At 41.3% G+C, this 25,698-nt stretch overlaps 1 protein-coding gene across 1 annotated transcript; it reads right to left on the bottom strand.

Annotated features, from left to right (window-relative positions):
- Nucleotides 1-18,204: 18,204 nt before the first annotated feature.
- On the bottom strand, nucleotides 18,205-19,058 carry LOC147965719 (uncharacterized). The gene is made up of 2 exons (XM_087530573.1): nucleotides 18,954-19,058; nucleotides 18,205-18,738 (listed from the first exon to the last, which is right to left on the bottom strand). The coding sequence occupies exons 1-2, from the start codon at nucleotides 19,056-19,058 to the stop codon at nucleotides 18,205-18,207; spliced, it is 639 nt and encodes a 212-aa protein (XP_087386699.1).
- Nucleotides 19,059-25,698: the final 6,640 nt, after the last annotated feature.

Here is a 25,698-nt window from a genome sequence, read left to right as displayed (position 1 = left end):
GAAGATGAAGTGTGTGGCTGGAAGAATAAGTGGAGGAGGGCCACGGTGGGCCCACGAGGCAGGGGGCGCGCCCTAGGGGGGTGGGCGCGCCCTCCACCCTCGTGGCAAGGTGGTTGGCCCCCCTAGTGTGTTCTTTGTTCCATAAATCCTCAAATATTCTATAAAAATCATATTTAATTTTCAGGGCATTTGGAGAACTTTTATTTTCGAGGTATTTTTATATTGCACGGATAATCAGATAACAGACAGAAAATTATTTATTTTTACTTTATTTCAACTAAATAACAGAAAGTATAGAGAGGGTACAAAAGGTTGTGCTTCTAGTTTCATCCATCTCATGCTCATCAAAAGGAATCCACTAACAAGGTTGATCAAGTCTTGTTAACAAACCCATTCCGATTAACATGAAACCGGAGAAATTTCAAATAACACTAGGTTACCTCAACAGGGATACGCACATCCCCAATAATAAGTATATCATATTTCTTCTTGACAGTAGGGAGAGCAAATTCAAAACCTCTAAATATAATCGATGGAATTTTTCCGATAGAATTGATACTATGAACTTGAGGTTGTTTCCTTGGAAAGTGTACTGTATGCTCATTACCATTAACATGAAAAGTGACATTGCATTTGTTGCAATCAATAATAGCCCCTGCAGTATTAAGAAAGGGTCTTCCAAGAATAATAGACATACTATCGTCCTCGGGAATATCAAGAATAACAAAGTCCGTTAAAATAGTAACGTTTGCAACCACAACAGGCACATCCTCACAAATACCGACAGGTATAGCAGTTGATTTATCAGCCATTTGCAAAGATATTTCAGTAGGTGTCAACTTATTCAAATCAAGTCTACGATATAAAGAGAGAGGCATAACACTAACACCGGCTCCAAGATCACATAAAGCAGTTTTAACATAGTTTCTTTTAATGGAGCATGGTATAGTAGGTACTCTTGGATCCCCAAGTTTCTTTGGTATTCCACCCTTAAAGTATAATTAGCAAGCATGGTGGAAATTTCAGCTTTCGGTATCTTTCTTTTATTTGTAATAATATCTTTCATGTACTTAGCATAAGGATTTGTTTTGAGTATATCAGTCAATCGCATACGCAAAAATATAGGTCTAATCATTTCAGCAAAGCGCTCAAAATCCTCATCATCCTTTTTCTTGGATGGTTTGGGAGGAAAAGGCATGGGTTTCTGAACCCAAGGTTCTCTTTCTTTACCATGTTTCCTAGCAACAAAGTCTTTCTTATCATAATGTTGATTCTTTGATTGTGGGTTACCAAGATCAACAACAGGTTCAATTTCTACATCATTATCATTACTAGGTTGAGCATTAATATGAACATCATCATTAACATTTTCATTAGGTTCATGTTCATTACCAGATTGTGTTTCAGCATCAGACATAGAGATATCATTTGGATTATCAGGTGGTTCAGCAATAGGTTCACTAGAAGTTTGCACAGTTCTATCATTTTTCTTTTTTTTTCTTTTTAGAAGAGCTAGGTGCATCAATTTTATTTCTCTGAGAATCTTGCTCAATTATCTTAGGGTGGCCTTCAGAATACAAAGGTTCCTGAGTCATTCTACCAGTTCTAGTAGCCACTTTAACAGCATAATCATTTTTTCTTACTATTCATCTCATTGAGCAATTCTTTTTGAGCTTTAAGTACTTGTTCTACTTGAGTGGTAACCATAGAAGCATGTTTGCTAACAAGTTTAAGTTCACCTCTAATATTAGCCATATAATCACCCAAGTATTTAATCATATCAGCATCTTGTTTTAATTGTCTACCAAAATAAGCATTGAAGTCTTCTTACTTAAACATAAAATTATCAAACTCATTCAAGCATTGACTAGCAATTTTAGTAGGAGGGATTTCAGCTTTATCATATCTACAGAGAGAATTTACCTTTACTACCTGTGTCGGGTTATCGAGGTCTGGAGGTTCTTCAATAAATAAAGGATTAAGATCATATATTTCTTCATCAGGCGGTAAATTAAGACCATTTATTTCTTCAATAGGAGGTAAATTCTTAACATCTTCAGCTTTAATACCTTTTTCTTTCATAGATTTCTTTGCCTCTTGCATATCTTCAGGACTGAGAAATAGAACACCTCTCTTCTTCAGAGTTAGTTTAGGAATTGGATCATTAATTGGAGCAGGAGCTGGCTCAAGAGGTGCCCAATTATTTTCATTTGTCAACATATTATTCAATAAGATTTCAGCTTCATTCGGTGTTCTTTCCCTGAAAAGAGAGCCAGTACAACTATCCAGGTAATCTCTGGAAGCATCAGTTAGTCCATCATAAAAGATATCAAGTATTTCATTTTTCTTAAGAGGATGATCAGGAAAAGCATTAAGTAACTTGAGAAGCTTCCCCCAAGCTTGTGGGAGACTCTCTTCTTTAATTTGCACAAAGTTGTATATTTCCTTTAAAGCAGCTTGTTTCTTATGAGCAGGGAAATATTTAGCAGAGAAGTAATAAATCATATCCTGGGGACTACGCACACAACCAGGATCAAGAGAATTAAACCATATCTTAGCATCACCCTTTAATGAGAACGGAAATATTTTAAGGATATAAAAGTAGCAAGATCTCTCATCATTAGTGAACAGGGTGGCTATATCATTTAATTTAGTAAGATGTTCTACAACAGTTTCAGATTCATAATCATGAAAAGTATCAGATTCAACCAAAGTAATTATATCAGGATCAACAGAGAATTCATAATCCTTATCAGCAACACATATAGGTGAAGTAGCAAAAGCAGGGTCAGGTCTCATCCTAGCATTTGGAGATTTCTTATTCCATTTAGCAAATAACCTTTTGAGTTCATATCTATCTTTGCAGGCTAAAATAGCTAAAGAAGCATCTTGATCAAATAAATAACCCTCAGGAATAACAAGTGATTCTTCATCATCACTTTCATCTTCATAATCATATTCAATATTTTCAATCTCTCTAGCCCTAGCAAGTCGTTCCTCGAGAAAATCACTAAGTGGCATAGTAGTATCAGGCATAGAGGTAGTTTCATCATAAGTATCATGCATAGAAGAAGTAGCATCATCAATAACATGTGACATATCAGAACGAATAGCAGAAGCAGGTGTAGGTGTCGCAAGCTTACTCATAACAGAAGGTGAATCAAGTGCAGAGCTAGATGCCAGTTACTTACCTCCCCTCGTAGTTGAGGGATAGATCTTAGTTTTTGGATCTCTCAAGTTCTTCATAGTGTCCAGCAAATATAAATCCCAAGTGACTCAAAGAATAGAGCTATACTCCCCGGCAACGGCGCCAGAAATTAGTCTTGACAACCCACAAGTATAGGGGATCGCAACAGCTTTCGAGGGTAGAGTATCCAACCCAAATTTATTGGTTCGACACAAGGGGAGCCAAAGAATATTCTCAAGTATTAGCAGCTGAGTTGTCAATTCAACCACGCCTGGAAACTTAGTATCTGCAGCAAAGTGTTTAGTAGCAAAGTAATATGATAGTGATGGTAACGGTAACAAAAGAGTAATGAAAGCAAAGTAATGTTTTTGGTATTTTGTAGTGATTGTAACAATAGCAACGGGAAAGTAAATAAGCGTAAACCAGTATATGGAAAGCTCGTAGGCATTGGATCAATGATGGATAATTATGCCGGATGCGGTTCATCATGTAACAGTCATAACATAGGGTGACACAGAACTAGCTCCAATTCGTCAATGTAACGTAGGCATGTATTCCGAATATAGTCATACGTGCTTATGGAAAAGAACTTGCATGACATCTTTTGTCCTACCCTCCTGTGGCAGCGGGGTCCTAATGGAAACTAAGGGATATTAAGGCCTCCTTTTAATAGAGAACCGGAACAAAGCATTAGCACATAGTGAATACATGAACTCCTCAAACTACGGTCATCACTGGTAAGTATCCCGATTATTGCCACTGCGGGGTTAACGGATCATAACACATAATAGGTGACTATAGACTTGCAAGATAGGATCTAGAACTCTCATATATTGATGAAAACATAATAGGTTCAGATCTGAAATCATGGCACTCGGGCCCTAGTGACAAGCATTAAGCATAGCAAAGTCATAGCAACATCAATCTCAGAACATAGTGGATACTAGGGATCAAACCCTTACAAAACTAACTCGATTACATGGTGAATCTCATCCAACCCATCACCGTCCAGCAAGCCTACGATGGAATTACTCACGCACGACGGTGAGCATCATGAAATTGGTGATGGAGGATGGTTGATGATGACGACGGCAACGAATCCCCCTCTCCGGAGCCTCGAACGGACTCCAGATCAGCCCTCCCGAGAGATTTTAGGGCTTGGCGGCGGCTCCGTCCCACCCTCGTGAGAAGGGTGTGGGGCCCCTGGTCTTCATCTTTGGCAAGGATTTTTTATTATTTATTGTAAGATATCCCGTGGAGTTTCAGGTCATTCCGAGAACTTTTGTTTTCTGCACATAAAATAACATCATGGCAATTCTGCTGAAAACAGCGTCAGTCCGGGTTAATTCCATTCAAATCATAAGTTAGAGTCCAAAACAAGGGCAAAAGTGTTTGGAAAAGTAGATACGTTGGAGACGTATCAAGCTTCCTCAAGCCACCCATCAGTTCCTCGATGACCGCTTTCAGCGTCATCTCCGAGGCACTGCTCTGCTCCTGCAGCATCTTCCATCTGGCGGCCTCCTCCTCCTTCTCTACGACCAACTTGAGGAGCTTCGCATTGTCATCCATGAGTTGCTCGACGAGGCCGGTCGCCTTGTCAACCGAGGCATCGCTGATCTTGAGCAGCTCCATCAAGCCATCGACCAGCTCCTGCTGCGTAGTGACGCCAACGAGAATGTCGTCGTCGCCGGCGAAGGACTTCAGGAACGCCGACTCGTCGCGATGGCGCGAATGCGCTTGTGAGAGCCCTCGTGTGCCCGTGAGAACTCGTTCGAGGGCTCCGCGGCGTGTCCGGACATCTCTGCTGCGGCTGCGGCTGCGCCTTCGCGGCGGGACCTCTCTAGTGCTTCCGCGGCCTTGGTCTTTGCTGCCTGGTTATATGTCCACCCTAAACTCCTCCTACCGGTCATGGCAGAACGACTTGACAGAGAAAACCAGTTTTGTGGGTGATGAGGAGAAGAACTGTGAATTAATTTTCGAGTGAGTAGTTTTTATAGCCTGGTGCTAAGTGTGAACACATATTTGTTTGAGAGGTGTGAACAGATTTGCAATTACTTATTGCGTTGTAATCAACAGTGACGAGAAACAAGGTCAAAATTTATTGATGGCAGAAGGTTGACCACGTGGTTGCTCGCCGTTGAGGCGGCCGCGACGCACTCCGCTCTGGCGTCCCTGCGCGCGCTCTGCTCGCCGTTGAGACAAAGTTACAATGGAAACTATTAATAATTCTTAATAATTGTCTTACATATTCAGGATAATTTAAAATGCCAAATGTGGCAAGGCCCAGAATACTCACGACCTACATATGCATACAATTATAATAAAATATAAGCTAAAAGGCTGAGTTGGCGGCCTTCCGACGATGTTCTTCTCGGACTCCATGATCAGCATAGCACCCTTGCGGCCGTGTACTCACAGACGCATGTGTAAATTACTAATCATCGCACACGAGTACTCGCAGACGCATCGTGTGCGATACTCCTAGCCACCACAAGCAACTAGTTTGCATTTTTCAAAGTTTTTTGTACACACAGAATCGCACACGAACTAACTGTATTAACCGTCTGTGTTGTAAATTCTCATCGCAAACAGTTCATCCGAGTCAGTTGTTTGTCACGAATCGCACACATCTTGTTAAGTTGAATCATTTTCGTTGCGTTCGCTAATCGAAAACAGTTCGTCCGAGTGAACCGTATGCCCTATATCACACACACCTTGATGTGGCTAACCGTTTATATTGCACTCCCTAATAGCAAACGATTCATCGGAGCGAATTGTATGCCGTATATCGCACACACATTGATATGGCTGCCCGTTTCTATTGTTCTGCCTCATCGCAAATAGTTCAAACGGGTTAACCGTGTGGCCTGAATCGCACACACAACTAAAATCTGAACCGTATTTGATGCATCCTCCATCGCAAACGTTTTGCACCTTTTTGATGGTTTTCATACACCACCATTTGCGATTACTGCATCGCACACAGTTTTTCGAAGGGTGTATGATCGTAGTGTCGCGTTAGCAGCATCCTGCAGTAGTGAAGCTCCAAATAGGAATTGCAAGAAGTGTGGGAGGTGCTCGTAAAATCATTGAGATGCCGAATATCAGTAAAAATGGAAGGGAAAACATGGACTCGAACCTCCAACCTTTCAATCGACCGCATTATTCCTAGCCAGTAGACCTTGCGAGCGCTGGTTGCCAAATTGCAACACTAAACCAAAAAGTACTCGGTACAGCGGCGGATTTGGGTTTTTATTAGAATAAATTTCTTGGAAAAATCTGAACAAATTTTCTTAAATAATCCAAATAATGTCTGAAAATTTTGAACAATATTTTAAATTCAAACAAATTATTAAAACATGAACTATTTTTTCAAAAATGAACACAAATTTGGAATTCTCAACAGTTATAAAAAAAACTTTATATACGATGAACAATTTTTTAATATATATTGAAAATTATTTTTGTAATATAAGCTGAACAATATTAAAATACACATTAAACATATTCGTGATATACTCTGAACAATATTTAAATACACATCAATTTTTTTGTGATATACAATGAACAATTGTTAAATACACATTAAACATCTATCTTATATGTGCCGAAGCTTTTTTAAATAAACAGAGAACTTTTATAAAAATACATTGAGCATATCCTTAATATATGGTGAACATTTTTTAAATGTACGATGATTTTTTTTGTAAATACATGGGTGGGCTCTTTGTATAATACACAAAAGGAGAAGAAATATCAAAAAGAAAAAGAAAAGGGAAACAAAAGAAATAAACAAATCTGAAAAAAGAGAAAGACAAAACCTGAATCAAAGACCAGAAGAAACTAATCGAGGGACCAAACATGGAAGAGAAGAAGAAGAAAACTAAATAAAATTTAGGAAGAAAAACCCAAACAGAAAACGAAAGAAAAGAACCGAAGAAAAAAAAAACGCTGCAGCACCAATGTATGAAACAAAAGTGAGCTACTCGCACGTGGAAGAAAAGAACCTCCTAATCGACGGGAGCTCCTAACTGGCGCTTTTAGCGCCGCCAGACGAACCCGGCGCTCACGCGCTCTCTTGGGTGGGCCGGCCCATCAACGCTGCCGTGCTAACGAGTTAGTTTTGTTCACAAAAAAACCCCAGTTTTGTTCGATAGAAAATGTGCTCCCGTGAGGATCCGAGCTACCACCGTTTAGGTCATGTGCATGTTGCTTAACCACTAGAGCTACTACAAGTTTGTGAATGTTTACGTTACAAAACAGTTAAGACATTGCTGCACTATTTCTTCCACATACATTCAAGAAAAAACGTTATTTTTTTGGAAAAAGATCAGAGCAAAATATTAAAAACAATCACGACTTGGAAAAAAGTTCATCTATTCAAAACAAATTTATGAATTAGGAAAAAGTTCATCTATTTTTAGAAAAATTCACAAAATTTCAAAAAGTTCGTTGATTTTGGGAAAAAGTTCATCGATTTTGAAAAATAAGTTCATTGAATTTCGAAAAAAAATTCACCGACTTTCAAAAAAGTTCATCTATTTTCAAAAGGTTCACAAACTTCAAAAAAAAAAGTTCATTGAACTTGAGAAAAAGTTCATCGAATTTCAAAAAAGACCACCTAATTTGAAAAAAGCTCATCGAATTTGAAAAATAGTTCACGTATTTGGAAAAAAAAGCTCATTGAATTTGAAAAAAGTCATGAATTTTGAAAAAAGTTCATCAACTTTGAAAAAACGTTCATATAATCCGGTGAACTTTTTATATCGAATTAGAAAAAAAGAAAGAAAGAAAACGGAAAAAGAAAAATAATAAATAAAAGAAAGAAGAAATAAAAAGAAAAAAAGAAAAAGGAAAAAAAAGAATACAAGAAAGAAGAAGCTGCACATGATCACATGACTGACCATGCTCGGGTGGTTAGCGAGTGTTGCGCTGTAACCTCGCCGCCCGGGATCGAATCCTTATCAGCGCTTATTTTTGCAGCAGTTTACGAAGGAAAAAAAATGATCATGGGCTGGCCCATCGGGAAGGGGGGGGGGGGGGGTGTGCGCCGTGTACCATTAACACTATAACCGATGCTATGAGCGCCGTTTAGGATTTGCCCTAATCGGCGACGCTGCTCTAAGCGCCGGCTGGGGCTACTAACGCTCGTTACCGATGCGTGGCGGGCCGGCCCAGTAACCTGCTCGAAAAGGAAACGTTAAGAAAAGAAAGACGTCAATCGTGGCGGGGGACTATTTCCCGCATTAAGCGAGAGTCCCTGACCCAGACGGTAGGGCTCGCTAGCGACACATAGCGGGCTGGCTAGGAACCTGCTTGAAAAGGGAAGGTGAAAAGAAGAAAACACCAATCGTGTTACAAATTTGGGATTGCGGGGAATCGAACTTGGCACCTCAACGTTGACAGCCTAACGCATTAACCACTAGACAAAAGTACTTTTACTGCCTATTACCAGAAAGCAGTGCTAGTTAACCTTTCGTGTAGTAAAACATTAATGTATCCCCAATATAAATTATCTGAAAAAATAAAACATAAATTTGAAAGCAAGTTCGTGGATTTAAAAATAAAGATCATCAACTTTTAAGAAAGGTTCACAAAATTTTAGAAAGTTCATCGATGTAAAAAAAATTCATTGATTTTAAAAAAAGTTCGCCCATTTTGGAAAAAATGTTCATCGACTTTGAAAAATGGTCATTGATTACGGAAAAAGTTCACAAAGTTGGAAGTTCATCAATTTTGAAAAATGGTTCTTGAATTTGCAAAAAAGTTCATCAATTTTGAATATATGTTCATCGAATTATTTTGAGAAAAATTTCATTGAATAAAAAATGAGCACATCGAGTGTAGAAAAGATTCATCAAATTTTTAAAAGTTTCATCAATTTCGAAAAAAATTCATCGATTTAGAAAAATTTCTACCTTTTAAAAAAAAGTCATCGGTCTTGAAGAAAAGTTATCAATTTGGAAAAAAAAATCACGAATTTGTAGAAAAGGTTCACACATTTAGTAAAAAGGAAAAGAAAAGAAAAACGAACAAAGCTGTTCCAAGAAAAAATGAAAAAGAAAAGAAAAAGAAAGAGAAAGAGAAAGAGAAAAAAAAAAGAAAAACGTTCCTGGAACTAAAAGAGGGTAAGAAGTGTAAAAGAAGTGAGTCGGCACAAGAGGTCGAAATGGCCTAGTGATTTGTGTGCTATGCACATAACACAGATGTCGTAGGTTTGAACCTTGCTATCTCATCTTTATTTTAGAAGTTTCACATAAAGGGACAAAAAGGCTCGCAAGAGGATGGTGTGCTTCAGGCGCCCATTTGCAAATCTTGCTATAATGGCGTCTGAAGCACCGAAGTCACTAATTAAGAAACACTTTTGCAATGGTCACTCCCAACTCTTTAGAAGTTTTTCCTTATTCTGTAGGTCTATTTATTTAAAAAAATTTATCTATTAAATCATGCGTTCAAATATCGAACCATTTTCAGCGTTGGATTCCTAGATCCCATGTTGATAAGTTTTGCTGAACATTTTTTCATGAAAAAAACAGATGGAAAAACCACACCGGGAGCACATTTTTTCCCTTTCCGAAGCTGTTTTCGAGAGGCATGGCCATGCCTTTCACGGAAGCAAATGTGTGCCTCTCGCTCGGAAGCAAAATTGTACCACTTGTGGAAGGAAAAAAAAGAAAACATGATTTTTTTTTCCGTTGTTGAGAGGCACGACTAAGCAAAATTGTGCCTCTTGCGAAAGAAAAAAACATTTTTTTTCGTTTCCGAGATGCACAGCCGTATCTCTTATGGAAGCAAATTCATACTTCTCGTGAAAGGAAAAAACACATATTTTTTTTCAATTCGAGAGGCACGGCCGTGCCTCTCACGGAAGGAAAAAGAAAAGAGAAAACACATTTTTTTTTTGTTTTGGAGAGGCATGGCCGTACATCTCGTGGAAGGAAAAAAAAATATTTTTTCATTTCCAAAAGGCACGACCATGCCTTTCGTGAAAGCAAATCCGTGCCTCTTGCGAAATAAAAAAAAACAACCCAAAATCTAAAAATGGTTGCGGACTAACTGGAGAAAGCGAGCGGTCGGGCTTCCTAGCATGCATGAGTTGTTTTTGTCTGCAAGTGCGTGTCGTTGTCAGTATTTAATGTGTTCATACTGGTTAGTCCAATTTAAAAGAAACAACTTTACGTATAATTATTTTGGTTTTTTGAATTTTAAAAACCATATCTTTCAAATCACGCGTTGGAATTCAGATTCGTCTTCACTGTTGAATTCTTTACGATGAGATCTTTGAAACTCGATCCCGCATGAGTATGTTTCGACGAAATTTTTTTGATGCCAACTTTAGCGCTATATTGTGCAACTTTAGTACTGCATGGTGCAATTTTTTTCAAACCCAGTTTTTTGGAGCTGCATCCACATTAGTTGTAATTGCACACACACAGTAGTCCTAGTTGGCACATGCATGGCCAGAGAGTTGCATAATCTAGTCCACATAGTCGCATATGAATTGTCATCGCTTGTAATGTAGTCTAGTTGCACATACATTGATGTTTAGTTGGCTTATAACGTAGTCTAGTTACACACACATTGATATTTAGTTGACAGGAAGACTAGTTGCACAAATATATGCTTAGTTGGTTTGTAATATAATCTAGTTACACACACATTGATGTTTAGTTGGTAGGACACTACTTGCACACACATATGCTCAGTTGGCGCGACAATATAGTCTAGTTGCACACACATTAATATTTAGTTGACAGGACTAGTTACACACACATATACTCAGTTGGCGCGGCGATATAGTCTAGTTGCACATATATTGATGTTTAGTTGGCAGGACTATTGACATACACATATGCTCAGTTGATGCGGCAATGTAGTCTAGTTGCAGACATATTGATGTTTAGTTGGCAGGACTATTGGCACACTCATATGCTTAGTTGACACGGTAATGTAGTCTAGTTGCACACACATTGATGTTTAGTTGGCAGGAAGACTAATTCGTCGAAACATCCCCATGCGGGATCTACTTTTAAAGAGCACGTCGCGAGGGTTTCAACGATGAAAACGGATCTGAATTTCGACACACGGTTTAGAAGATATGTCTTTTATAATTTTAAAAATAAAAAATTAATACATTAGGGACGAACATGAAAAACAGGCATCCATCACATGAGAAAAAACCACATAGAGATGATTAATTAGCAGTGTCCTTTAAGCACTTTTGGATTACAGTAATTTTACTCTTTTTAATATGTGGCAGTGACTAGACATCTGGGACTAGGGACCGGCCGCTCGCAAGCGGCAGCGAGCGCCCAGCCGCCAGCTAGACTGGTCCAAAAAACAAATATGTACCTCTCGTGAAATCAAAATGACGTGCTCTCAGTCCATCCCAAATGACTCTTGGAAACGCTCCCTTCTCAAAAATAATTTAAGCAATCGGAAAAAAATTTGAGCAACCGAAGTACTCCTTAATTAGTTGCTCTACTGAAGCGCCAAATAGGATCTGCTGAACAAAAAAGAATTGAGTGACCCGCACGTGGAAGCCAGCGAACCCGAAGTGGCTCGGCCCAACTTGCATTGCACGTGGGCGTTGCGGCCGGCCAATCGTATTTGCCGCCCGCGGGCGGCAAACAGTCAGGGCTTCGCTGAAGCGAGTCATCTCTTGGGCCGGCGCACGTACAGATTTCGTTCGCTGCTGCCGTTTCCTTGTTTCTTGCAGGTTTTCCTTTTCTTCTATGACCTTTTGCTTCCAGCTTTTTTCACTATTATGTCTGGTTTTTATTTTTCTATTCTGTTTTTTCTATTTTTCTGTTTTGGTTTATTTTTTCCTTTCATTTTATTCTTTTATGTTTCCTGTTTTATTTTCTGTTTATGTTTTTCTTCTCTTTATTGCTCTACTGAAGCGCCAAATAGAATCTGCTGAACAAAAAAGAATTGAGCGACCCGCACGTGGAAGCCAGCGAACTCCGGATCGCATGAGGTCCGGAGTTCGATCCAATTCGTGTGCTTTTTTTTCGATTTTTTTCTCGACACGTGATAATTGGGCCGACCAGTTTGCGCGTCACTTGAGCGAGGCCACGACGATCGGACGCACACAGGCGGCATACAGGAGCTCTTGTTGCGGCCTCCATTTAGGATGTGCCATGTATGGGCAACTTAAGCAGATGCATAGAGTGAATAGCAAAAAACTACCACATTACGGGCTATCGTTTCGAAAAACTACCGCTTTTTTTTAATTTTTCAAAAAACTACCGCAAAAGTGACTGGCTGTTCCAAAAAAACCCAAGTGGCCGAACGGTTAAGATTTAACTGGGGTTATGACATGTGGGGCCCGCCCGTCAGGGTTTTGTCAGCCACAGTGCTCACGGCGCGCGGGTGACGGCCGTTAGGGCGCACGGGCCGTCCCGACCAGGTCAAACGGATCCGGCCCGCCCTCACTCTGTCTTCCCCCTCTCTGTCTCCCTCTCTCTCGTGCGCGCCTCCCTCTCCGATGGCGGCGGCGGCGAAACTAGGCGATGGCGGCCATTCAACGGGTGGAGGTGGAAGGGGGGATGGAGGCGGCGAGTTCTTAGAGGTTGATAACTGGCCGGGGAGCGGTAGCTTCGCAACCCAGCCGGCGGCGCCGCCGCCGCCACAGCGGACACCACAGGCTGCAGCTCTAATGCAGTCTCCTACGACACAGGCTACACCGCCGTCGCCTGATGATTGCCAGTTCTCGCTTGAGTACAGAGCAGCGAGGTCTCTTGCTAGGGCTGTGCAGGCAGATCCGGCCAACTCCCAGCACTGGTCCTCTGCATTTGGAGGGGTGGAGTAAGTTTTTTTCCTCTTATGAGCTCCTTCAACAGTTTCTGCATTTCTACTTGTTCATTTCAAACAACATAGCATAATTTAGTTAGTTTTTTGACCAAACCCTAGGTTGATGCTGCTGTGATTCATCTTAGAACATGAACATGCACTGAATAATAGTTGAGCAAACACTCTGTGGCATGTTTTGGATGCAACAGTATCACTTAGCACTGAAGGATTAGTTAGATTTAGTAGAAATGCATGGTGGATTCAGAGAAGCATTTGTTGGATTCAGATTCCTTACTGTACTTTATAGTAGTGTGCACTGAATTTTTGTAGCAAAAAACACTTACTTAGTTGGGCTTTTCAAATAACATATTATGTAATGCAGGCTGGATGATGAAGTTTGGGATGTTAGGCTGCATTTCCAGGGCAGAGATAATATGGAAAGAGGTTTTCTGTTTCAGACATCACATTTCTGAACTTGATAGCGCTTACTGAGACTGAAGGCTATGGGTCAGATGACTACATGTACTGGGTAAAAGAACAAGGGATTGGACAGGAAGGTTTATTTTTTCTGGACAGTCAAGATGCAGTTGAAGAAATGATAGACCACTCAGATTTCACAGTGCTCAATATCATTGTTTCCAAGGCAAATGAAGATAGAGATGTTGAATGTAACAGGGCTCACAATGTTTGTGAAGAACAAATTCCAATAGGCAGTCCAGTGGGGGGTCCTGGTTTTGTGTTAAGTCTGTCACAAGATGGAGTGGTCCACCCTCTTGAAGTTAATTTGAACACACAACAAAGCTGTAACTTCAACATTTCAGAAGCTAATGGTGGAGATGATGATGGACAAGCTGCTGGTCAAGAGGATGATGATATTGACAAATCATCCTCAGACTTTGAGATTGATAGGGGTGACTATAGAGGGATAAAGATGTCTTACAAGGCTTGGAAGAGAGGTGAAGAAAATATTGGAAATGAAGAAGAAAGAGATACTATAGAAGACAGACCACAGTTTGAAGATGATAGTGATGTTTCAGAGTTTTGGCAGGAGGAGAAAGAGGCAGACAGTGGAGAGGAAATAGTTGTGGAAAAATGCAGGCCTGAGAAACTCAAGCCTGTGAGAAGAGCAGCAGCAAATCCAGGTCCAACTTCCAGAGCTCACAGTCAGCCAGAGATCCCAAAGTTTCAAGATTTTGTACCTGAAGCTGATGAGTATTGCTTCCCTGGTGATGTGGGCATTTCTGACTCAGATGGGGAGACTCCAAGACTACCTTCTGGAAGGAAGAGGAGATTGAAGAAGAAGAAAGAGAGGAAATGGTATGACCCAAAGGTACCTGATGCACATGAGCAGCTGTGCAAGGACCTTTGCTTCACCAATGTGTATGAGTTTAGAAAGGCATTGAGAAATTTTCATGTTAGGACTTTGAGAAACTTTCAGTACCATAGGAATGAACCATCAAGGGTTATTGTTTGGTGCCCAGAGAGGAAGAATGGATATGATTTTTTCATGACTGCATCCAAAGTAGCCCATGAAGATACATTCACAATCAAGAAGTGCCACATGGATCATAGTTGTGGAGCTTGTGGAGAGAGTACAAAGGTTACTGCTGAATGGGTTGCAGAAGCTGTGGAGGACACAGTTAGATCAAATGTAAAGGCTGATGTAGAGACAGTTCTCAAACATACTAAGAAGAAGTTTGGGGTGCATGTACCTAGGAGTTTGGCATATAGGGCAAGACTGATGGCTGTTGATGTTGTGCAAGGTGATCATAGAAAGCAGTATCTGAGGTTGAGGGACTACCTACAATGTGTGCTTGACACAAACCCTGGAAGCAGGTGCATAGTGACAACTTTTGAGGATCCTTTGAACCCAGCCCCCACGCCAAGGTTCAAGTACATGTTCTATTGCCTCCAGGCATCAAAAGATGGATTTCTTGCTGGTTGTAGGCCTTTCATAGGTACAAATCAGTGATTTAATCATGTTACAAATGTAATCAAGTTATTCAATTTTGCCCTAACTATCTCTGTTTATGCAGGACTTGATGGTTGCTTCATCAAGTTATCCACAGGCCAGCAGATATTGGCAGCAACTGGGAGAGATGGGAACAACAATGTGTTCCCAATTGCTTTTGGGGTGGTTGACAAAGAGGATGGGCCTAGCTGGACCTGGTTTTTAAACCAACTTAGAGTCTGCATTGGCACCAGCAACCAGTTTGGGAACTACACCACCATGTTTGACAGGCAGAAGGTATTTTCTCTGACTCTGTATTATTCTTATGCACATAGCAATGCTGCTATAGTTATCTCATTACTACCTTATGTAATCAAACAACAGGGCCTTCTTAAAGCAATTAATGAAGTATTTCCTCAATCCACACAAAGATATTGCCTAAGACACATATATGCCAACTTCCAGTCAGCTGGCTTTAGAGCAGAAGAACTTAAGAAATGGGTTGACAAAGCTAGCTATTCCTTCACTGAACATGGTCACAAAGAAGGAATGACAGGTTTGAAAGCAGCATGTGAACCAGCCTACATGTGGTTGAATGGCATCCCTAAGGAGTGTTGGGCTAGATATGCAATGGATCATGTGTGCAAGACTGACTTGGTAGTGAACAACCTTAGTGAGGTTTTCAACAAAATGATTCTAGATGTTAGGTCAAAACCAATTAAGACCATGTTTGAAGGGTTGAGGACCAAACTAATGGTTAAGTACCAGGGCATCAGAGAGAAAACAGAGAGCTGTAGATGGGAAATAACCCCACATTACATGGAAAAGCTTGAGGAGAGCAAGAAGTGGGCTAAATACTGTGAAGCAAACATGGCTGGTCCCAACTTCTAGCAAGTAACTAGTGGAGAGAACACATATTGTGTGAAGCTTGATGTAGGGAGCTGCTCTTGCAGGAGGTGGGACATGACTGGATCACCTTGCCACCATGCAATATCTGCAATGCAGAAGATAAAAGTTCACCCAGAAGATTATGTGCATCCATTCTTTAAGAAGCCAATGTATAAGGCTGCATACCAGCACATCATCTACCCTGTCCCTGGCCCTGAATTCTGGCCCAACACCAACACACCAGACATAGAACCACCAGTTTTCAGGGAGAAGAAAGGCAAGAAGCAGACAGCTAGGAGAAAGGGTGAATTTGAGGTGCCAGCTCCAAAGGATACATCAAGGATGGGCACAATAACATGCAGTAACTGTGGTCTGCAAGGCCACAGATGGACAATGTGTGGAGACAGACTTAAGGCCAAGTTTATGACAAGGAAAAACAACCATCAGGTCACATCATCAGGTACAGCTCCAGCTTCAGGTCCAGCTCCAGCTTCAGGTCCTGCTCCAGCTTTAGGACCACTTAGGGGCAGGAAACAGCAACAGCTTCAACAAGGTCAACCACATCTGCTACAACAAGGGCAACCACATCTACTGCAGTTTCAACAGGTGGATCAAGAAAGAGAAAGAACCCACTACCTGCTTCAGCACCAGCCAACAACACCAGGTCAAGTGCATCATCTCCAGCAAAGAACACCAGGTCAAGTGCAAGAGGTTTCAATGATCCAAGGGCAGCATCAACATCAGGTCAAGCTGATGTTGGTTCTAAGAGGAAGAGGAAGGCCCCAAGCAAACTTGCTTTGTATTTCACAGCCAGTGGCAACCATTGAATGTGTTGCACTCAACTATGCTTTATGCCTTGAACTCTGCTTGTTAGGCATGCTTGCTATCTGTGTTATTTGCAGTGAACTCTGTTTTCATTTGAACAATTAAGTTATGTGGTCTATGTATGAACTACTTGGAACAATTAAGTTATATGGTCTGTGTTTGAACTGCTTGGAACAATTAAGTTATCTGCTGTCAAGCTCTATTTTGATTTGATATGTCCTAGGTTATGAATTGTTTCATATGAAATTATTTCTTATGCTGAGCATTGTTATGTAGATCAAGTGATTTATTTTGTTGATAATTGATTGATATGATTAGGTCAATTTGGTCACTTTGGGGGGCTACTTGTCGACCAACCCCAAAGTGGCCACATTTGGCCACTTTGGGGTGGAACTTGTCGACCAACCCTAAAGCCACCCAAATTTGGCCACTTTGGGTGGCTACTTGTCGACCAACCCCAAAGTGGCTATCTAGGACCAAAACCTAACATATCAAAGCTAAAACATTAAGATTTTCCCATCTAGGCACCAAACCCTAAGAGATCAAACCTAAAACAACAAGATATGGCCATCTGACCAAACCATAACATACCTAACTTAAAACATCAAGATCACCAGATCAATTCATTCATACATACAAATATAGATAAAAGATTCACTCATAAATTGCATCATAGGCAGATTGATTCATCACATAGATAGATCATTCAACATTTTTCTTTCACCAGCTTCATACATTGCATTGCATCATAAACAACTTGATTCGTCACATACATAGCTCATTCAACATTGTTCTTACACCAACTTCAAACATCACATAGATAGAAAGACAGATCTAGGAACACAGAAACATAACAGCAGCATCATGGGTACAAAATCCTAGTCCACCTGAAAGGGATGGAAATTTGCCCTCCTCCTTGCCCAGTAGATGATATCATCATCACTAGGGTTGGAACCAGGGGGGAATGCCTCCAGGAACTGCTCTATGTCCTTGCGGTTGCGTGCTGCAAGGATCATCTCAGCAAGTTGCCTTCTCGCCCTCCTCCTTGCATCTCTGCGCCTGGCTTGTCTGGGCACCTCTTCTTCTCCATCTATGACCTCTCCAGGATCCATCTCTCCCTTGGATTCTAGGGTTTCTTTGGCGGCTGGGGGGTTGAGAAGGGTGGGGATGGGGGGATTGACTGCGGTTTCACTCAAGGGGTGGGCTTTATAGACTACTAATGGTTGGTGGTAGGTAGGTGGAGTAATAAAACAGCCCAGTCTAGGCCCACAATGTGTACATAATGGTTTTAGGCCCAAAAATATACTAGTTCAGCGTTGCTACTTTCAGGAAAACAACCTAAAGAAATAAAACAGTTCTTCACTGCATTACTTAAGATAGATAGGTTCTTAACAGTACAATAACATAAGCCAGACTTAGCAAAGGTTCTCCACCACTCTAGTTACCATAACTTAAACAGTTCATATATGACTGCACAAAATATACTCCTACCATCATCTTGCAAGGCCTGTTATATGTGTAGGCCACCTTACTTACTTAACCACCATTGTCCAAATCTTCAAGCCTCCAGTATGGCCTTGATTTTCTCAAGCTTTTCCTTGCTCCCATGGCCAGCATTCAGCAGATCAGCAACTACTTTCTCAAGCTCTGTCTTCTCTTGTGCAAGAAGATCCCTGTCCACCTTTATCTCTTTCATTGCCTTCCTGGTGTTGTGAATTATGTCTGCCTGGGCCTGAAGGATACACCTCTGTTCTTTTGCTAGCCTTAGCTTCTCCATCTTCATCTCCAGCTCTAGCTCTTCCTTCTGCTTCTCAAATTTCCCAGCATCCATTGCTTTTTGGTAGTCAATCTTGCCAACACCATCATGCCAGTCAAACATCTTGCTAACATCATCAACCATTTTATGATACTCAGTGCAGAGCAGATCATAGTCCTTCTTCAACTTGGCAACCTCATCCTCATATGCATGCTTGTCTTGAATCCTTCCAAGGTTTTGCTCATGGAACATTTCCCACAACTTGATGAGGCAGTTCTTAAGTACATCAGGCCAGGCAGGATCAACCCACTGAACTACACCACAATTCACACCTCCCTGTAGTTTGATCAGAGAACACATACTTCAGAAAATGCATAAATTCAGTTCTAACTTCAATTCAAAAAGAGGGTTGGTACACAAGGAGGACATGTAACCATAAGTTCAGTACTAAATTCAGTTCAAATAGAGTTAATGTACAAATTCAGTAACCACTGGGCATAACTGAATCCACTAGGCATAACTGAATCCACCTAGCATACTCAATTACTCACCTGAACAGGGCATCCATAGAACCTCCTCCCAGTCTTAGCACCTTCAAAAGCAACACACTTCCTAGGCTTCATATCATGCAGAGTACACTTGGCAACTTCCTCCATGGGAGCACCACACCAGAGTGGCTCAGGGATGGTGTCAGGTGTGTCCTACATGCAGTAAAAGGTAGATCAGAACCAATGCATCAACTAGTTCAACTTGAGTCAAGCTTTGCCTTGCTCAAGGTCAGATCAGACATCATAGTGCCATCCATACCCTAGATCAAAACTAATAGATAACCAAACCAAACGAATCCATCCATACAAATATACATCTCATCAACCCTCATTCCCAAATCGATTCAACCCTAACCCTAGATAATGACAGAGAGGAGGAGGATGAGGCTTACAAAGTACTCCATGTCCATCAGGTTGCCCCCCATGCTGTCGTCGGAGCTCTCATCCCCATCATTCCAAGAAGGCATCCTGGCCGGCGACGAGGAACTGAGGTGGTCGGCGACGATGGAGAGCTCGGCCAGGGGAAACAGAGCGAGGGGGGGAGAGTGAGAGTGAGGGGGGAGAGAGTGAGTGAGCGAGAGGGAGACAGAGTGAGGGCCGGATCCATTTTGACCTGGTCGGGACGGCCCGTGCGCCCTAATGGCCGTCACCCGCGCGCCGTGAGCACTGTGGCCGACAAAACCCTGACGGGCGGGCCCCACATGTCATAACCCTAGTTAAAACTCAACCGTTCGGCCACTTAGGTTTTTTGGAACAGCCAGCCACTTTTGTGGTAATTTTTTGAAAAACTAAAAAAAGCGGTAGTTTTCAGGAACGATAGCCCGTAATATGGTAGTTTTTTGCTATTCACTCAGATGCATATGGTCTCTCTCTCACTCAGAAAAAAAGGAAATGCAAATTTACCTAAAAAAACAAAAACCTAAGCAAATGCAAATCATAATTTATCTGTAAAAAGAATACAAATCAGAAAATGATAGCTATCACAGCGCCAACGAATGCATGCTAAAAAAACGCTAATGAACGTAGGAATTTGGTGTGCCCCGCAGTTCCTTTCCTTCCGTTTAATTCCATCGACGCCGACGCTGATTTCCATAAAGCCGACCAGGCCAGGCTTCGCATCGTTGGTTGCTTTCTTCGAAAGGAGATTTTGCTTTCGGCCTACTGCGAGATCAGGTTCCGCATCTGTTAACTCATTTTGGCGTGAATGTTTGTTCCCTCCTGATTGTTCTTGTTTTAGTAGGAACATGAGCTATACACGGCAGGTGCTTGTTGAAATGCTACTGCGTGTGAGCCATCGAAGTAGAAAGCCTGACTTGATATCTTTAGTTGCTTCACCAAATCCTCGTTGTTACGTACCATGATCTACCTTTTTCGATGTGGGATTTTTTTTCTTGATTATTGTGTACGAAGCTCGAAAAAAAGATGAGTAAGGGATGTCGATCATGTACGCCCTCTGTAACTAAATATAAGACGTTTTGCAGTTCAAATACGGAGGTAGTAGAGCGATAGAGACAGTATGGTCTTCATATTTCGCGTGTTAGATCTATTATTATCTAGTTCGTTGGCAATTAGCAGTTGTAGTCACTACTGTGTAACTCTCCTGTCAGTAAAGCAAAAGCCCTCCTTCGTGATCAAACAGAAATGATTTCTTCGATCCAATCTAAGCAGGGTTTCCAGCTTCGATTTGGAATAAGTAATCATGCAATTTATTTACATTATCATCTGAGAACCTGTAAATCCAGCTTGGAGTTTTGCAATTTATATGCCGTTGACTCTAGCTGTCAGAAGTACGGATCGTTTGCTGTGACTTGAGGTTGAGAGATTGTTATCCAAAAAAATAGTATTGACCTTACAAACCTCTACAATTTATTTCTCAACGCCAACTATAATTGATGTCGTTTCTTAAACAAAAGTAATGTCATATGTCAAAATAAGCTCGTAGAGAGTGCAAAATCACCAAATTACTCCAGTTCACGGTTGTCATGTACTCTTGCACCTTGCCTTCGCATTACTTTGTGCAGGCGGATGTTCACTCTTGCTCATTTCTGGTTAAGCGTCTAAAGTATTCTATCTCACTGAAGTTCTCTATGGTTGATCCTTCGTTTCTTTTTTCAAAAAGGACTTCTCGTTTCTGTCTAGAATAGAACTCACGCTCATGCATGACATGTTCTATCTGTACTGAAGGCTGAAGCTAGTGGTTCTAAGCATCTCCATCAAACACAGGAAAACTCTAGACGTCCATGTTAAAACTATAATTTGAGCATATTCCACTATAGCTGTTAACTTATTCCCTTCTCAGTATCCTGTGATATATTATCTATAACTAGATCAGATACAATGTGACTGGCTTGCACTGCTTGGCTGGTCGCATGTTCAGCAGTTAACACCTGCTGACTTAATTGCATTATTTTCTCCATTATTCTGCATGCCTGTCAGTGAGCTTCTCTATGCATCAAGACGGTAATACAGTTAGCAGACGTTGCAACAACTAAAACAAACTATTATTATTTTAGCTTCATCGCATGTATCGTTAGTTAGTTCATACATTAGTATTGACTTAAATGGTTCTGTGGCCTCGGTTGGCCAAGGTATAGATTATTGATCAATCTCTAATCAAGCTTATCAAGAAATTTTTATGAAGCTATAGTACCAACATGGAGTTTAGGAGTGATACTCTGACACAAATAGTATATAAGAAGCTTTTTTTAGCCAATCGTATCTGCGAACATAAAGAAGTTTCTGCTTACAATCACATGGTATTTAAATGACTAAACTAATGATGGTTGATGAACACCACCAATAATTAATCAATGTGACACCTCCCGTCGTTACATAATTTTCAGGAGCGCCGTTTTCTCATTCAGTTTTTCTTGTTGTGGCAACTATACAAGACTAGAGTTACCTACCTGCCGTTAGACTCTGTTGGCTTCCTAGGATGAAATGATTAGCTTAAACTTAACTGCCTTTTCCATGATAGATATATCCCTCAGACGGGCCATCTCCAACTGCTACCCTTAAATTTGCTTCGGCATCTGTTCGCGGACAGGGACCAGTCCGCGGACACTGATGCCGGAGGCAGCCATCCAACGTTGCTCGCATACATTTCAACCATATTTTGAACTAAACGGATGAAGTTCATGCAAACATGGCCGAATTCATTCAAGTTCGGCTACAATTTACATACAAAAACTAAACTCTATACAGGACGACCACATCGTACGCGTGGCCACCCTACCCTGCCACACCGCCGTCGCCGTTCATGTCTCCGTCGTCATCGTCGTCATCTCCAACGGCGGAAGGGTGCCGGAGGGCTACCGCAGCCTTGTCCACTCGCATAGAAGCCACTTCCGCCGTTGGAGATGACGACGACGTTAACACGTTAGGGTCGCACAATCTAAAAGTTTGCGGGCAGTTTGATGGTCTGCTTTGGAGATGCCATGAAGCCCTCATTTGTCATTTTGGCATTGGCACTTTTTCCAATATACATATATATTCGCTCACATTTGTGTTTACCATATATTAATGAAGTCAATTACAACGGAGTATGATCGAGTGGAAGCTATTTGATGACATGTTTCTAATATAATTTCCATTTCCATGTGATGAATTTAAACAACTTTCTTCGCTTTTTGAAAATTAGGGAAATGTCGGCCTCTACATCGATTGATGCACACAATCATCTATTTCCTCCGTGAAGTGAGTCATTTATTTTGGTACCGATGAAGTATTACTGTACCCTAAAACAATATTCTATTATTGCAATATTTCAAGATCCAAATACCACTGTAGTATTTCAAGTTTGTAAATTTTGAATGCACGTATTCTAAAATGTTATTATCCTTTGAGAACGGATGGGGTATGCAAATAATCATGTGACTATATCGATTGCAGATAACGATACAAGGTTCTTCCTCATGGACTTCTCATAAGGGCATAATGATCTCCAGCCTAGCTGCAGGGCACTTCTTCATGAAGGACGACCAATCAGAAAAGTGAACCAAAAGAAAGGTATCTTTCTATATTTGTCATGTGGCACTACTATTTCAAAACGTGTATGATAATGTAAACTAGCATTTCTCAAATCAGACCTTACATATCAAGGATTGAATATTTGAATCTGATCGTATAATTGCAATCAGAGTTGGGTTTGACAAGCTTCCAGAAAATGCAATCGCTTGAATTTGATATGTCAACTTCATAATAGATCAACTAAGTCCTTTAGATTTTTTTAAAAGAACCAAGTCCTGTAGCTATTACGGTACTACCTGCAACCAGCAGCCCACCCCGTTATCGTGCTCTGGTGGCTTCCTTTGAGATTCATTATTGCTGCATGCTCATCAACTAACAGATTGTCTTTTTCATTTTAGTTTCTTTGTTGAGTAACTTGAGCGAAATTGCTTTCGACTATAACTTCGGTGGACCTTGTGACAATTGGATACATCTTTAGGACTTTTCTTTCTCCGAATGGGCCATTTATTTGCAAGTTGTGATTTTATTTTAGTTTCGGTCACTTTTCTTTTATTTGTGAGATTTCAATCGAAGAGTCTTTTTTTTACAGCAGAGTTGGTTACCTCCCAGGTTTTGAAAAAACCGCTTGAAAAAGACAAGCGGCTAGTCGATTTTCTTATCACGTTGGTTTGTTGAGCTGCCACATGTGCATACACTGCTAAGAGCATCTCTAACAAATCCCTTAAAACAGTGCCACCACTTATATTTACTCAGCCGTGAATCATTCTTAGGATAACTTTTGTTTTTCCACTTCCCCCGTGCTCGCCGTTCTCCCTGCATCGGCCACATCCACTCCGGCGCGACCGTCCTTGCCTCCGTCGGCCACCACACACCTTGTAGCAGACACCACTCCTTCACCCCACTTCGATTCTGTCACCCCTCATCGTCGCCGCTGGAATTGATGCATCAATGCCCACCACTGCTAGATTCGACCCACCCAGGTGCCGATGCCGTCGTGTTTCGTCAGGAACCGAACAACACAACCACCCAAGCGCTCCGCGCCACCTCGCGGTATGTCTTCGTCCTCTCGGCACTTGCATCTCGGCAATTGTCCGACCGCTGTGTCGAGGTTAAATCCGGCGGATCTTAGGTAGGGAGTCCCTAGCTGGTGATCTTAGTTAGATGGTAACAAGACAAACAAGAGACACGATGTTTACCCATGTTCGGGCCCCCTCAAAAAGGTAAAACCCTATGTTCTACTTTTATTGTATTGATTGTGATGGAGTATAAATTACAGGATGATCTACCTTGAGATCGTATGTGAATGGATCTAACTTAACTTAACCCTACGACCTAAAACCCCTCAGTTTATATAGGAACCGGGGGTACCTAGGGTTACATTTATGTTGGTTACATCTAGGGATAAGCTTGCCGATGATTTGAATATGTCTTGAAGTGTGCGCCAAATCTTCAGAGGATTCCATGCTGAGTACACCAGGTGTCATGGTAAGCATGGCCCGTTCTTCGGTTGTATGGGGGTCCTCGGCCGGCCCATGACTGGCAGGCCGTCGTGGCTAGCACCCCCTAGTCCAGGACATTCTCGGTAGCCCCTGAACTAGTCTCCAACGTATCTATAATTTTTGATTGTTCCATGCTACTCCTTCCGTCCAGAAATACTTGTCGGAGGAATGGATGTATCTAGACATATTTTAATTCTAGATACATCCATTTTTATGCATTTCTGCGACAAGTATTTCCGGATGGAGGGAGTATTATATTATCAACCTTGGATGTTTTATATGCATTATTATGCTATTTTATATCATTTTTGGGACTAACCTATTAACCTAGTGCCAAGTGCCAGTTACTATTTTTTTCCTTGTTTTCGCCTTTTTAGAAAATAAATACCAAACAGAACGAAACTTCTTGAGGATTTTCTTAGACTAGAAGACACCTAGGAACCTTCAGGAGGAGGTCAGAGGGGCCACCAGTTGGCGACAAGCTTGGAGGCCGCACCCTAGGGGAGGCGCCCCCAGGCTTATGGGCCCCCTGATGCTCCTCTAACCCTAATCTTCTCTCTATAAATACCCAAATATTCCCCATATACCAGAGGGCACACCAAAAATACTTTTCCGTTGCTGCAAGTTTCTGTTCTCGAGAGTCTCATCTGGAGGCCTTTTCCGGTACTCTGCCGGAGGGGGATTCGACCACGAAGGGCTTCTACATCAACCTTGCTGCCGTTCCGATGATGTGTGAGTAGTTTACCACAGACCTACCGGTCCATAGCTAGTAGCTAGATGGCTTCTTCTCTCTCTCTCTCTCTCTCTCTCTCTCTTTGATCTTCAATACAATGTTCTCCTTGATGTTCTTGGAGATCTATTTGATGTAATCATCTTTTTCGGTGTGTTTGTTGATATTCGATGAATTGTGGGTTTATGATCAGATTATCTATAAATATTATTCGTGTCTTCTCTGAACACTTTTATGCATGATTAAGATAGCTTTGTATTTATCTCCGAGCTATTGATTTGGTTTGGCCAACTAGATTGATTTTTCTTGTAATGGGAGAGGTGCTCTATAATGGGTTCAATCTTGCGGTGCTTATTCCCAGTGACAGAAGGGACATGACATGTATTCGTATTGTTGCCATTAAGGATAAAAAGATGGGGTTTGTTCATATTGATTGGATCTATCCATCTACATCATGTCATCTTGCTTAAGGCGTTACACTGTTCTTGTTAACTTAATACACTAGATGCATGCTGGATAGCGGTCGATGTATGGAGTAATAGTAGTAGAT

The sequence above is a fragment of the Triticum urartu genome, chromosome 6A, assembly GCF_056163025.1.
Source record: "Triticum urartu cultivar PI428250 chromosome 6A, HENAU_Tu73, whole genome shotgun sequence".
NCBI lineage: Eukaryota > Viridiplantae > Streptophyta > Magnoliopsida > Poales > Poaceae > Triticum > Triticum urartu.
The sequence above is the reverse complement of the archived record's forward strand: the minus strand, read 5'-3'. Positions and strand labels throughout refer to the sequence as shown.